The sequence below is a fragment of the Serinus canaria genome, chromosome 28, assembly GCF_022539315.1.
Source record: "Serinus canaria isolate serCan28SL12 chromosome 28, serCan2020, whole genome shotgun sequence".
NCBI classification, from domain to species: domain Eukaryota; kingdom Metazoa; phylum Chordata; class Aves; order Passeriformes; family Fringillidae; genus Serinus; species Serinus canaria.
This window is the reverse complement of record NC_066341.1, coordinates 70422-85091: the sequence shown is the minus strand read 5'-3', so window position 1 is coordinate 85091 and position 14670 is coordinate 70422. Positions and strand designations below refer to the sequence as shown.

At 45.4% G+C, this 14670-nt stretch overlaps 1 protein-coding gene across 1 annotated transcript; it reads left to right on the top strand.

Moving 5' to 3' along the window:
* Positions 1–6737: 6737 nt before the first annotated feature.
* On the top strand, positions 6738–9255 carry KLF2 (KLF transcription factor 2). The gene is made up of 3 exons (XM_009099334.4): positions 6738–6911; positions 7029–7920; positions 8343–9255. Exons 1-3 carry the CDS (start codon positions 6837–6839, stop codon positions 8516–8518), a joined length of 1143 nt encoding a protein of 380 aa, XP_009097582.1. The 5' UTR covers positions 6738–6836; the 3' UTR covers positions 8519–9255.
* The last annotated feature ends 5415 nt before the right edge of the window (positions 9256–14670 follow it).

Genomic DNA, 14670 nt, shown 5'->3' with positions numbered 1-14670 from the left:
AAAAAAAATTATCACAACAAAGGACACAAGCATCTGGAAAACAGTCTATCCCAAAATATCCCACTGAAGCTTCCAAGCTTAACCATAATTATATAAATAATTGTGATAATGGAAAAAAAATTATATACCATATTGAATATTTCAGTGATGTAAGTCTGCAAGGACTTGAGAGGCCAGGAAGACAAATGAAATCAGTCGCTCTGTATATGCAGCCTGTCCTGCAGAGGTGCCTGTCTTCCTCTCACTGGCCAATTCATGCCTCTGATTCATACTTCCATGTATTCAAACAGGGAAAGTAATTCCAGGCAGCCAGCAATACCAATTAACAGCGTCATGGTTAATGAAATGCTTGCTCCAATATTTCCCATTACTTTACCCAGGGACATATGACTAATAAATCATACAGGTGCAGCACAAAGATGGTGTTTTATAAAGGAGAACTAAACCCCACATGTTCATCACGTCAAACAAGGCTTTGCAACCTACACCCTACATGAACTCCTACTTCATGTATTTGGTGATAAAGCTCCACTTATCAGATCCCACCATAACCTATGACCATGTTTTACATGCCAACAAGGGAAACAACCCTAGAGCCTTCCTCACTCCTCAGTAATTCTCTTCTTTTAAGCTTTGCCCAGTCTTCTCTCCCACTCCCCCAGTTAAAACATGTAAACTTCAAAGTGGCAAAAAACTCTGCTAAGAAGGGCCCCTGCATTTGTGCTGACTCAGACTGCAACAGATCTCACAAACTAAAAAGAGGAAAAAAAGCAGCTGATTAGGGCTTTGATGTTTCCTCAAACAGATTTTTTTTCCCCTGCTTTTATTAAAACCCAAACAGGTCTCACTTCTAAACCCAGTCAGCTTGGCACATCTGACAACACTTGCTGTCCTAAGCAGACATGACAGACAAGACACCATTTCCCTTTTCCTCCTGTCATCTCCAAGCAGTTATACAAATTTTCTATTAAAAATGGAGGCCAGGAACAACACAACCAGTATGAACACTCGTGTATTCCAGAATTAAATGAGTTTCATCCTCTTGGGTTTCTGATCTGGTAGAGCCCATTAAATATTTTTTAACCATAAGAGTAATTTTTCTGAATGAAATCACATAGGTACTTCTGCCTTATGCTTCTGTTATTCCATGCCCCAATTGCCCATTTCTTCACTAAATATTTGCTTCTGTAATCTGAAGTATTTGGCAGCAACTGAAAACTACTTGTCATGATCAGTGGCTGACATTTCAAGCAGTTTTGCTAATGTGATTCAACATGCTTGCCAAGTTTTGGAAACTGTGGTATCAGTTCACAGTTCTGTTAAAAAAAAAAAAAAAAAAAAAAAAAAAAAAAGTTTTTTCAAACATGCTTTTATTGACAGCTGAAAGGGACATCTGCAGTACAACATATGGGCATTCAGCACACATTAGTAAAAGCTGGCAGAAACAGCTACATACCTAATCAAAGCCGATAATTTAAAAAGTGGCATATGTTATTTAGGTTTGAAGAGTCCCCAGATCAAAAATGACAAAAAATCTTTTACAGCTGAATGCTATCATTCTTTACACATCAAATTCAAGTAGCAATACATAATTACCTCAATTATATTCACTAAATAGCTGGATTTTTGCATGATTTATTCAACCATGAACATATTTTCTTGCATAATTCTGAGAAAGGTTTTATTTATATCGTTTGACTTACATATTGAAATGGAATTTAAGCTGGTTTCTTAAGCTGCATTGATGGGAGTCTGCCTTGCTAAAGCAGGTTGGAAGCATCAGAGCTTGACTTTTGCTAATCTTTTGGGAGCTAAGTTAATAAGGCTTTCACTAAGATTGCCATCACAAGGAATGGAAGGGATAGAACTGCCAATAATCATGTTGAAGAAGCAGAAGTGCTAAAAAATATTTCTGTTCTCTCTTTGGGAAAAAGCCAGATGCTGTATCGAGATCAGACAATAATGATGTTGAAATGCTTTCCATTACAGTAACCAAGGAGGATGTTAAAACAACTGCTACTCATCTCAAACAGTATTAAGTTGCCAGGTCTGGGTAATTTAGAAGTGAGTGTTTCCAAAGAACCAACTAAGGACATCTCCAGATGGTTAATGTTTATTATCAATTCATTTCAGAGCAGTGGGGAAGCCCCAGGTGACTTGGAGAATGTTAATATTATGTCAATATTGCAGCAGGGTAAACAGAATGACCTAGATATGCCTGTCAGTGTTACATAAACCTGGGCAGAGACAGGGAGGACTTGAGACATAAAAAGAATTCTAAATAAAGATGGTTTGGTTAATGACGTTTGTGATGGTGTTTTGAATAAGTACGTGCTTTGGTGCAGTGTGATTTTCACAGTAAGAAATAAGCACATGACAAATTAACACGGTGTGCACATGCAAACTGGTCCAACCACAGGCCAGTCCATCTGGAAATGGAATTTAGATTTTAATCAAGCAGCTTTATTGGTTCGTGATTTTTTTTTTTTTTAATCATTACTTACCATTCAATGTTGTTAACAATAACCTGGAAGAAAAAAGAAATTGTTTCTGGTAAAGCCCTAGATGACAAGGATCACAGAAGTGCAACATAATTTGAAGAGCATGTCATTGTTAAAGGATTATTTAAACTATCCAGGCAGACACAAACCCCGCTCATGGCAATACAGAGAAGCTGAAGGCCACAGTTCTAGGAATGGAACATGCAAGCAGCCCTGCTTTTTGGCATGGACAAAAATAGGTTCCTACATAGGCCAACAGAGAATTGTTCAGAAAAACTGGGACACCAAAATTGCTCTGCTCTCAGACATCTTGTTTGATGCTATCTTTCACAGCCTCTACCTTCCTGTGCAACCCTAAACCAGCTCGATTTCCCCAGTGGTTCCAATACTCTCTTAATGCTTGCCAGCCCTTCCACCAGCACTCCCATCAGGTCTCCCAGGGCTTTGCTCCACCCTCCACTCTTCCCCCATGTCCCAGGTGCTCTGCTTTCACACTGTCATAAATTCAACCTTCTCAGGAAGCCTGGGAGCCAACACTGCGTGCAGAGGGTGGTGCTGGCCAGGACTGGGGAGCTGAGGGAGTATCGTGGAATCCCAGGATGGTTTGGGATGAAGGGACATTAAAGCCCACCCAGTGGCCCCCCTGCCATGGCAGGGACACCTCCCACTGTCCCAGATGCTCCAAGCCCCAGTGTCCAACCTGGCCTTGGGCACTGCCAGGGATCCAGGGGCAGCCCCAGCTGCTCTGGGCACCCTGTGCCAGGGCCTGCCCACCCTGCCAGGGAAGAATTCCTTCCAATATCCCATCTAACCCTGTCTCTGGCAGTGGGAGCCATCCCCTGTGTCCTGGCACTCCATGGCACAGAACTGGGGAGAGGAGGCTTTGCCAAGCAGCTACTCACAGAAGACCATGACAAAGGCCACAAGTCAAATCCTTAAAGAGAAGTGACTCATATTTGTCTGCTACTCCACTTTTCCAGTGCTCAAACCTCAATAAAGACTATGGAAATAGCTCAGAGGAGAATCACTAAGAAAAATGTATTAAGGGAAAATACGTTTTCCTAAAAACTTAATGAGCCACTTCAGCTCATCAAAGAGGTGGATCACCTTCATCGGTCAGTCCCTGCATGGGAATCAGCTCCAGTCATGAAAGGCCTGGTCAAAAAGGCTCCTTTCTCCAATTAATTCATGATGTTAATTTATTCAGACAAAAGACCTACAGGATTAAATCACTCTCCCCAAATTAAGATGTGTGTCTCTGACTCATACCTGTATATTTCATTTTATGTGGTTGTTTACATCATTTTATCAACTTCCTTGACAGCAGATTCTAAAATGTGCCTACTCAGAACCTGCAGTTTAAAATAGAAAAAAAAATTTAGTCAGCAGAACTGTGACAATTTGAGAGGCAGGCAAGGAAATCCTCTGTCTCATTTCAATATGAAGGGGTTAGTGGCGGTGTTACCTGTACTGCCTACTCTGGGTGCTAAGAGGTGTCATTTTCAGGTCGTTTACCCTGGTATTACTCTTATTGTTAGCTTGCTCTAGGTGCAATCAGGACTTTCTGAGAACAATCCCTGAGAAAGGAGCTTTTTGTTTGTTTGAATTCTGTAATGACTGAGCTGGGGCTGCCAGGTGAGTGGGTATTGCACCAACCCATCCAGCGTCGAGCTTCAGTGGGCACAGCCCTCGCTTGGGTTCTTCTATTAACGTGCAAAATCTTGATTGCAATTCCTTAAAAATCTTCTCCTCGATCTAAAAGCAACAAGAGACAGCAGCAGCAACACCTAGGAAAATGAACTTTGCCATATAAAAAATGGCTGAGTCCGTGTTTACTTTGGCTGGAAGACAAATCACACATCATTTAGCTCTCCTCTGCCCACAGAAGATTAACAAATACTTTCTAATCTCACATTCTTCACATTTATACACCAGTGGCATCACTCCTGATCTATGCTAGGTGAGATCACTGCCAGGATCTTGGGTTTAGGTATTTAAAATAAGAGTTGCGAGCAGCAAAAAGCCAGAAAATGTCAGCACAACTGTCACAGACCGAGTGGAAGGTCATGGCAAAGTTGTTCTCAATTTGCGCAGAACCGGTGACTCACAAGGTAAATAAATTCTCACATTTGTCTCCCCAGGTTTAGTGCAGCTCTCAATTATTAGCCTAACTGCTTTTCTTGAAACCAAAAAGAAACTAAAGGCAGTGAATTTATTATTTTGTGCGCTTGGCTTTCATCCTCTCTGCCCACTAAACTTTTCCTTTACACAAAGAAAATGCAGAGTTTGGTGATGGAGCCATAAACAAAAGTCCTTGCAGTGTCTCCTGGAAGGCAGCATCCGATTGGAGCTTCTCAGTGAAACCTACACGTCCAGTTGTATACCCTAGAAACAAAATATTTTGCTATAGCTGTTGCTGAAATCACAAGCACATAAACTGACACAGACATTCAGGGTGTGTTATCAAGGGAGTATTCACATTCATTCTGAATTCATCAGAGTATATTTTCTTGGCTGACTCACAGCCCCATATATACGTATCATTCACTTAAGGACGTTTTATTAGAGGAAAAGAGTTTACATTGAAAGATTACACAAGTGTGACATTACAGAGCCATGAGTCACACATCTTTGTGTACAGCGTTACCATGCATTCAGTGTATTGATTCTGCTCCAGTCACAGAAGTTTGGCTGCTCCTTCTGGCCAATCTGTGAACTTTTAGAATGAAAACTATAGAAAGTTAAACAAGAGATATTCCTGATTTTAAAACACGTGTAGCTATTGAAACGATCATTTACTCACCCTAGCAACTGAGTTTTCCCGAGGTGATTAAACACAGCCACAAGCCTGGGATGGGCTCTGGTGAACAGGCTCGAAGTGCTTGGGAGAACCAGAGCCCATCAAGGGAATCGTTCCTTCCCCTAATCGTGAAAGCTGTTCTCCTGCACCCTCCTGATTTCCAGCTCACCTAGAAACTCCTCTAAAAGTGATTGCAAAGGAAATATGGAGGAGGAAAGGAGAAAGCATAGCTTTCCTTGAACAGGCTCTAAAAGAATCAGTCTATCCCTTGACCACAGATCATAGTTTTCCCCCCTTCAGATCCGTCACTTTTGCTCCTGGATGATGGCCAAGCGGCCACGATCTTCAGAATCAGGAGTCTGGAGCACGTTATCAGAAATTACTGGAGAATTGCTCCTTCAGAGTCAGCATCTGAGCTAGAGGCCAAGGTAAGGGAGAAGAACAATCTTCCCTTCTGAAAAATCAAGCCCAAGACTATAGATTGCTTGCAACCAGTGGAGATTACAGAAGCTACGTGCATTTTTTCTCTCACAATGTCACATTGCAACATTGATTTTGGCAATCTTTGTGCAGCAAATGGAAATTCTGCTACAGATCTGGACTTCCATTAAATGTAAAACTCCAGCAAAGACCGTACAAGAGTGGCATCAAACACCTTTCTGTCAGCACCAAGATGCATCTGACACCTTTAGGGTGACCAGTGCCAAGAGACCCCATCATCAGCTCTGCAGTTTACCCATGGGAGCAGGGCATGTCTCTATTCCGCCACTGCGCTCCTGACACTTTCCACTCTTCCTCCACCTTCATTTTCTCAGTCTGATTGCACCACATGCCCCAGGGATGAGGCTGGGTTGTGGGGCAGCTGCTCTGAGGAGTGGGGGGATCAAACCCCTAATTCATGGTGTCTTTCTTCGTGTCCCCAGGGCAAGGACCCCTCAGTGCTCCCTACCCTCAGCACAGTCTTGGCTATATCAGTGTCCTCTCATGCCACAGATGCTACCTCGGTGTTTCCAGGGTAGGGAGCCCTTTTTGCCCTCTGCCCCCACGGCACAGGGTCCCCTCGTGTCAGGTGTCAGGAAGGATCCTGAAGTGTTTCCAGGGGAGGGTCCCCTGTGCCCCCTCATCCCACCCAAGTCCCTCACGGTGTCTCTTAGCGCAGCACAGGGTGCCTCAGTGTCCTTGCAGCAGGGACGCAGAGATCCCTTGGCGTTCCCCGAGCTCACTTGTGGCAGAGACCCCTCAGTGTCCCCCTGCCGGACCAGGGGTCGCGGCTCCCGGGCCGCCCTCGCCCCACGCCGAGGGGAGGGCGGCGGAGGGGGCCCGTCCCCGCTCCGCTCCGCTCCGCCCCGCTCGGGCTGGGACCGCCGCCGCCGCCGCGTCCTTTTATACCGGGGCTAAATTTAGGCTGCGCCCGAGCCTCTGCCTCCCGCCCGCCCCGTCCGGGACGCGTTTCCTCCGCTCCTGCAATTGGCCTGAGGCTGCCCGCGCCCGCGTTATAAGGTGCGGAGGGCGGCCGGCCGCGCTCGTCCCGCACCATGGCGCTGAGCGACACCGCCCTGCCCTCCTTCGCCACCTTCGCCAGCCCCTGCCGCGAGAAAGCCCTGCACGAAGTGAGTGTCCCCCGCCCAGCACCGACGGCTCCGCGCCCTGCCGCGCCCCGACCCCGTCCCCCCCGCGTCCCCCAGGCGAACGGCACCTCTAACTCTGTTCCTTTTCTCTCTCCCCAGAGGTGGAAGTGTGAGCAGGAGGCCAAGACCCCCGCCGGCACCTGGGGCGGCCTCTCCCCACGCAAAGAGGATGAGGATCTCAACAACGTGCTGGATTTTATCCTTTCCATGGGCAGCGATGGCTACGGCCAGGGCCCTGCCGGCGGGGACTATCCCCCTGCCCAAGGCGAAAGCGGAGGCTTTTACCAGACAAACCCGTCGCCGGGATGCTACAATGCCCTGGAGCAGGGCAGCCCCCCGCCCTACAACGCCGGCATCGTGCCGGAGATGATGCGCTCTGAGATGGACTCCAACTACTGCCCTTCTGGCAGCGTCCACGGCCGCTTCTTTGTGACACCCACCTTCGGGGGTCCGCAGTTCGTTGAGAACATTAAGCCCGAGCCCGACATGGACAATTATGGACCGGTCCTGGGTCTGGTGCCCCAGGCTTGCCCAAAGATCAAGCAGGAGGGGAACGCGACCTGCATGATGGCCTACGAGCAGCCCCGGGTGGCCAGTTCCCCGCAGATCCCTGGGGCAGAGACCCCTCCCCTGAGCCCCGACGATCTCATGGTGAATGAGTGCCACACGCAGATGATGTGCCCCTCGTCCGTGTCCTACCAGCAGAGTTACCACCCGGCCTCCGGCTTCCACCACCCGCAGACCCACCTCCAATACCAGAACACCTCCCAGTTTGGCCTTTTCGAGGACAGCCTGCCCTTACAGCCCTCAGCTCCTCGGGGCATGCTCACCCCGCCTTCCTCCCCTCTGGAGCTGCTGGACTCCAAACCAAAGCGGGGACGCCGGTCCTGGCCGAGGAAGAGAACGGCCACTCACACGTGCAGCTATGCCGGCTGTGGGAAGACCTACACCAAGAGCTCACACCTGAAGGCTCACCTCAGGACGCACACAGGTAATTATTGCTGACGGCCTTGATGCGGAGATGTGCTGTGTGCCGGCTGGGATAGCCCCGTGTAAAACAGTTCGCAGCCTGGGCTTTTACCCTGGAGTCTCTTAAATTCACTGCTGGCGGTCAGGTCTGTAACATCTAGGTGTTTACTAATGTAGTCAAAGCTTTTCTAAGGGCTTCTGAAGCCCTCTCTCCGAAGATTTTCACTGCAGGTATAGGTGAAAATCTTTGGAGAAAGAGCTTTGGAAAGGGTTTTATAGAAAGGGCTTTATGGTAAAGGAATTTCAAGTAATTGAGCTTAAAAGCGCTTGGATCTTGCTGTGGAAGGGCTTGGTAGCGAATAAAGGGATACGTACAATAAAGCTCGGCAGGCTGCCCGATGTATGATGCCATGCTGAGTCACGCTGTCCGATTTCCCCAAACAGGTGAAAAGCCCTACCACTGCAACTGGGAAGGCTGCGGCTGGAAGTTCGCGCGCTCGGACGAGCTCACCCGGCACTACCGCAAGCACACGGGGCACCGGCCCTTCCAGTGCCACCTGTGCGACAGGGCCTTCTCCCGGTCAGACCACCTGGCTCTGCACATGAAGCGGCACATGTAGCCCCAGGGAGCCTGCCCTGCCGCCAGTGGACCGTGTTTAACTGCTCAGGTGCAGAAGGGTGAAAAATCTGTAGCTGGTACTACACAGGGAGGCACCGCCCGACGCTCCAGGACGAACGCGGAGGATCCGAAACGAGGGGGCTCAGCCAGGCATCCCCCGCGGGGAATCTGCCGTGCCCGAGGCAGTGCCCTGCCCGTCCCGGTCAGGAGAACAGGGGTTAATTTATGCAGCTTCTGTGAAGGGTAAACTCTGTAAGACTCCATACAGATTGTATAGAAGAAGCTGTAAATATGGTTTTTTTTCTCCCCAATTTTAACTGCCCATTCCTAAGCTTTACAAGACAATGTTTGTATGGAAACTGCCTGAAGTTGACCCTAGAAGAGATAAAATGAATGTTACTGTAGCTAACGATGTTAGTTTAGATCTCAGTTGAAGGCATGGCTAAGGGAACACTCCTCTCGTTAGACTGTTTGGTTCACAGGTGCAATAGTATTCTTGTTTGCCATGATCTACACTAGAAGTACAGGGCTTGATGTCTTGTAAGAAAATAACCTATTTACTGTAATTTTTTATATATTGTAAATAATTTTATACAATGAGAAATATTGTATATGTAAATAGAAGACAAATGGGTATTTTGCCTATTTCTGTTTTTATAAAAACATAATTTTTCAATGTTTGAAAACGTTTCATCTTTTTAATAAAATAAGTTTTTAATTGCTGTGATTTTTATTCTCCTTTGAGATATCCCTGTTACTTTTTTCCTGATAGCTGGACTAGCAACCACCTGATTGTGTTTCAAATTATTGACAACTGTAACAAGACACTTGAAAAAATCTGAGCCATGGATTTGTCTGAAATAGATAACAGAGTAAGTAAGGTATTCTCACTGATAAATAAGACATAGTACAGTGCTCTACCCAAAAATCAGATGGGAAAGTAGATCATATTCAAAATATACTTCCTAAAAATGGTTAAGTAAGCAACACTGTAATTTCAGTCTCATTTCTAGTTTATGCTAGACTATTTTAATAGCATTCTTAATGTTTTCCAGATGCAGTTATAGTTTTGCCAGCAGTGTGTGGGTTTTTACTATAAATTTAAACACTGCATTTTTGTAATTATGGGGGCTTATTTTAAGGCATTCTTGTACATAAGTTATCCTTGTTCTCAAGAACTCAGCGCAGAATTCCTCTAGAACAGTAGTGGAATTCACAACACAGGTTAAAATACCTTCATAACTCATTCCCCAAAACTGGAATTCACTTAATAATTTGTAGTGCCACCTAGATTTCAGGAGTTAAGACAGTTAACTATTTGGGGGGAAAATCAGCCAGGAATCGAGATTCTGAAAACTAATTGCAACTAAACTGGATTTTGGAACAGCTATAGCAGTAAAGACCGCTACAAAAGTCAAATTGGGCCCCTAAAACATTCTTCGCAACTGTAAATGAGCTCAGAAGGCCAGGCAGTGAATCCAAGTGGTTGTTCTGACAGTCTGATGGGCATCCTCTGTCTTTACAGCTCCTGTGTTGTGGTGAGTTTTGATACTTGTCTATCACTGCTAATCAAATATGCAGGGTCAGCTTAATATTGCTGCATTTTCCCCTTAACATATGGATACTTGCAGCTTGGTTTTAGTCAAGATCGTGACCTTTTTTCTGACTTTACGTGTTAGAATACACAAGAATGAAATCAACAGGAATGAATTTAGACTAACTACAAATATAGCTGTTCTTCTGTGAAAGCAAAGGCTGAAGCTAATCATGTGGAACAAATATATTTTGGGCTTCTAATCATTGGCATGGAAGAATGAGTTCCACGTTTCACTTTTGTAGTTCTTTCGAAGTGAAATATAAGGGAGCTTGAGTGTTTCTTCATCAAAAACAAAACTCATTTATTTGCTAGAAAAAAATGATTGCACAATCTAATTCCAGAAAGTGAGGATGACTTAAAGATGTTCTAAACTTGGCACATTCATTGTTGCAACAGTTCTAGGTATTTCCTTCTCTTTCCCCATAGCTGAATATTTTCATATTTCAGCATGTCCTTTGTGTTTATAACTTAAGGAAATCAAAATTCTTACCCTCATCTCTTTATACTCACCTGGCTTTCCCTTGCTCTTTCTGAAGTACTGGAAATGGTTATAGTCATTCCTAGTTTTCAGCATTCCCAGTTTTTGTTATAACCCAGGTTTCAGTAACACAGTGCAAGCTTAAACAATCCCTTTATGTGATGCAATTTAAAAGACAAAGAGCCCCATATCTGCCTTGGGAAGGCCCCAGCCAGAGCTTTCCAGTGTGGAGGGGAGCTTGGAAGCATCACAACATCACAGCACACTTACCTGGCTCGGCTTGTCCCCAGCCCTCTCCTGACCTCTGGCTGGTCTGACCAGTTTTCTTCCCTTCCAAATCCTCAGCCTGCAGAAGAGAAGGCTCCAAGGGGAGCCCAGAGCCCCTTCCAGTGCCTAAAGGGTCTCCAGGAGAGCTGGAGAGGGACTTTAGACAAGGGCTTAAGTGACAGGACACAAGGAATGTTTTCACATGGTTGGAGAGCAGAGTTAGTTAGGATATTGGGAAAAAATTCTTCCCTGTGAACGTGGTGAGGGACTGGAAGAGAATTCCCAGAGAAATAGTCACTGCTTCATCCCTGGAAATGTCCAAAGCCAGCTTGGACGGGGCTTGGAGAAACCTGATCTAGTGGGAGGTGTCCCTGCCCATGGCAGGGGTGGAACTTTATGTTCCTTTTGGAGTCCCAGGATGGACTTGGAGATGCCTTCCAACCCAAACTGTTCTGGGATTCTGTGACTCCAGAGCAGCTACAGCCTGTGAGTGGCATGAAGGCATTGTGTGCTGCTCAGGGCCTTTGTGCAGAAATAAATGTCACCAATCCTTAAAAAACCCTCATGTGGCTACTCTGCAACACCCACCACATTGGGTGCTTCTCCTCCTCCATGCTGCAGTGCCTCAGCATGGGAGCATCCAAATCTGACTTTGCTCCAGGTGAGAGTCTGGCTGTGAGGGTTATCATCTCTGCTGCCTCTGTTCCTGCTCACTAAAAAGTCTTCAGATAAGACAGTTGATATTTGCTATCAGGCAGATATTTGTGTTACCAAATCGTTCTCAGACCCTGATGAGCAGTGGAGATGTGGAAAGAGGAACAGGTGGTGCTCTCTGAGTTTTCAGATTAGTGACTCAACTGAAAATAGAGCAGAGGAATCCTCATACATAAATATAAAAGACCTCATATAAAAATATATATAAAGTCAGTCCTCTGAATGTGGGAAGGGATGGGGGCACAAAGCACTAACAAAAGTTCACAAGAAACTTTCTTGTCATTGTTTAAGGGAGGGCATCTGTGATAATAGCTGTGTGGTCTTTACAGGAAACTGCTCGTTCTTGAATCTTGAGATCATCTTGTAGCAGAAAAAAAACCCCAGATGCTGATCTCATTCTTCTCACATTCTATTATGAGTAATTTTCAACTCTCTTTTTCCCCCCCTTTCTTTAATTGTTTTAAATGAGTGCATCCAAAGATACGCTGTAATTCCAGTGATCTACCCAGCCTCCCCTAGTCAGCAAGAAACCACTAATGTTCCACATCTTCTCATAGCTGACCATCAGGTTGTCATCTCTTCAGTAATTTTGTTCTAATTAACCATCTGCTTCCCAGGGAGCATCCAGTGACTACAACCTGCAGCTATCCTGGATTTGATTTTAACATATCACGGAAAGGAAAAAACTACAGAAGTTGTAGTTAAACCTAATGGGAGGAAATGTAGAGTCCATTGAAAACAAGATTTTCACACATTAATATAAGGTATCACAGCCATGGGCTCCCTATTGTTTTAAGATAGAGTGTAAAGTGAGTTAGAGCAGGTTAAGTGTAGAAATAGGAAAATCCTGAACAATGATCCTAGTGAAAACGGAGGTAAATATTGCCTAACTCAGGTACCATCCAGAGCAGTCACCACTCAAAGTTGGATCATTCCACGTGGAGTTTCAGAGCATTGTTTCGTTCTGCTAAAATTGGTTTTTCCTCACCCACCGACTTGAGAAGAGTCAGTTGAACTCCTCCGAGATGGGACCTCACTGTCAGAACTCACTGTAACTCTGAAACAGCCCAGAGCAGGACCAGGTCCAGCTGCTGAAGGGCCGTATGGCTCGGTCCCCTTTTGGGTCTCGAAGGTGACACAGCACCCTGTGCTCACCCAGCACCATCCCAGCACCAATCCAGAACCAATCCAGCACTGGTGAAATAGCCTAGCACCACACCAGCACCCTGTGCATACCCAGCACCACCAGCCCAGCAGGCTGTGCATACCCAGCAGCACCCCAGCACCCTGTGAAACAGCCCAGCAGCAGCACCCCAGCAAGCTGTGCACAGCCAACATCAGGCTGCACACAACCAGCACCATCGTGGCACTGCAGCAGTGCCTGTGAAATAGCCCAGCACCTCACCAGCACTCTGTTTACAACCAGCACCCAGCAAGCCAGCAGGCAGGACACTTTCAAATCTCTTTTTTTTAACCCTAAAGTGGAAGGCTGGACTAGAAACACCCTGGCTTTTCTGGAAGTTTATTTTAGATTCAGTATTGTAGCTAATCACATCCGGAAGAGCTGAAGCTTTAGTACTGGGCATGGCTCACCTCATGAGGTTGGGGCATTTCAACCTGTGGGAGCCCTTGGTTACTCACAGCCATTTACAAACTGCCTGAAAACATTGACTGGCTCTAAACTTTGGTCTTCCATCCACAAGAATGCCAAAATAAGTTTGTCCACTCTTCAAATTATAGGATTGTGTGGTTCTGTGGTTTTCTGTGGTAGAAGCTCTGTGGTTTCTTGAGCTATTTTGTGCACCTCTAACACAGAGTAGCTGTTAGGCTTTACTTAAATTGAATTTTTGAAGGCAAAACCCCAAGCTCTAGCAATTTCTTTTGCTATATTTAGAAAAAACAACTACAACAAAGTCATGTAGCCATCACTATGGTAACTAGCAGAAAATTCATCTCAAATCCTATGTAATTTATCAGGAAGAAAGTCATCCCCATTGCTAGCATCTAAAACCTACTTGGTGGCATCTACAAACTTTAAAATTCCTGGGTGTCCTCAAAGCAGCTGCTCTCAGCTGGGTCTGTCCCAGGTCCTCCCTGTGCAAGACAGGTCCTAAATGCTGTGGGTGAAGCAGCCAGAGTTTTGAACTCTGGCACTGCAGCAGCTCTTCTGCCATGGCCCAGGAGTTCTGACTCATTATGTCACAAAGAAATATCTGGAATATAATTTTGGATATGATCTCCTGTGACATTTAATATATTAGGTGAATAACTACTGAGCCTAAGGCTTAAACACAAAAGAAAAACCACACAAAAATATCCTCAGATCCCAACAACCACTTATTTACAGCCTGTGTGCAATGATAGCATGAGTTTTATTATCTTAATGATTTTATATTATATTGTAAAATAAGGGATACAGAATGCCTGGATGTCCTTTCTGTGGAAGCAAGGGTTAGGCAGAGAGCACAGGGCTTTTCATTCCGAGAACTGTGATCAAGGACCTCAATGGGAAGTTAAACAGCAGAAATATATTGTGTATGCTGTTAACAGAGTCCTGTGAGATTTCATCAATTAGGAAGGCTACAACAATTTTACGAGATGCTGCATCAGCACCAATAAAAAGATTTAATTGTGGTCATAACATTAAAAAAAAAAAAAAAAAGCAACCAGAGAGCAGGGAATAGGTACTCAGAGTGACTACACTGATAGTTACGTACAGCAGATGGGAGATTCAGCAATTTTAGAGATAAACCTGACAGCACTTCCAGCGTGGGAGCTCAGAATTCCAAGAGGAGAGCTGGGCCTGGGACATATTTAGGTTCAGTCAATAAATGCTACAGTTGTGTGTGAGGTTTAACAGTTGGGCTCAGACCTTGGGCAGCATTTAGGATTAAATTTCCACATCCTGAACAGAATGGTGATGCTTTTTTTCCCTTCCCAGTGAAGGGGCACTTAGGCCATGCTGGGTACAGGGGCATCCTTTCAGATTAAGCCCAGACAAGGTAGATTAGGAAAGAATCTGGCAAAGCATAGGGATGAGAATGTCGTGTATGTCAGACCCCAGAAACTCGAGTGGGAGCAACACATGGAGAGCTAG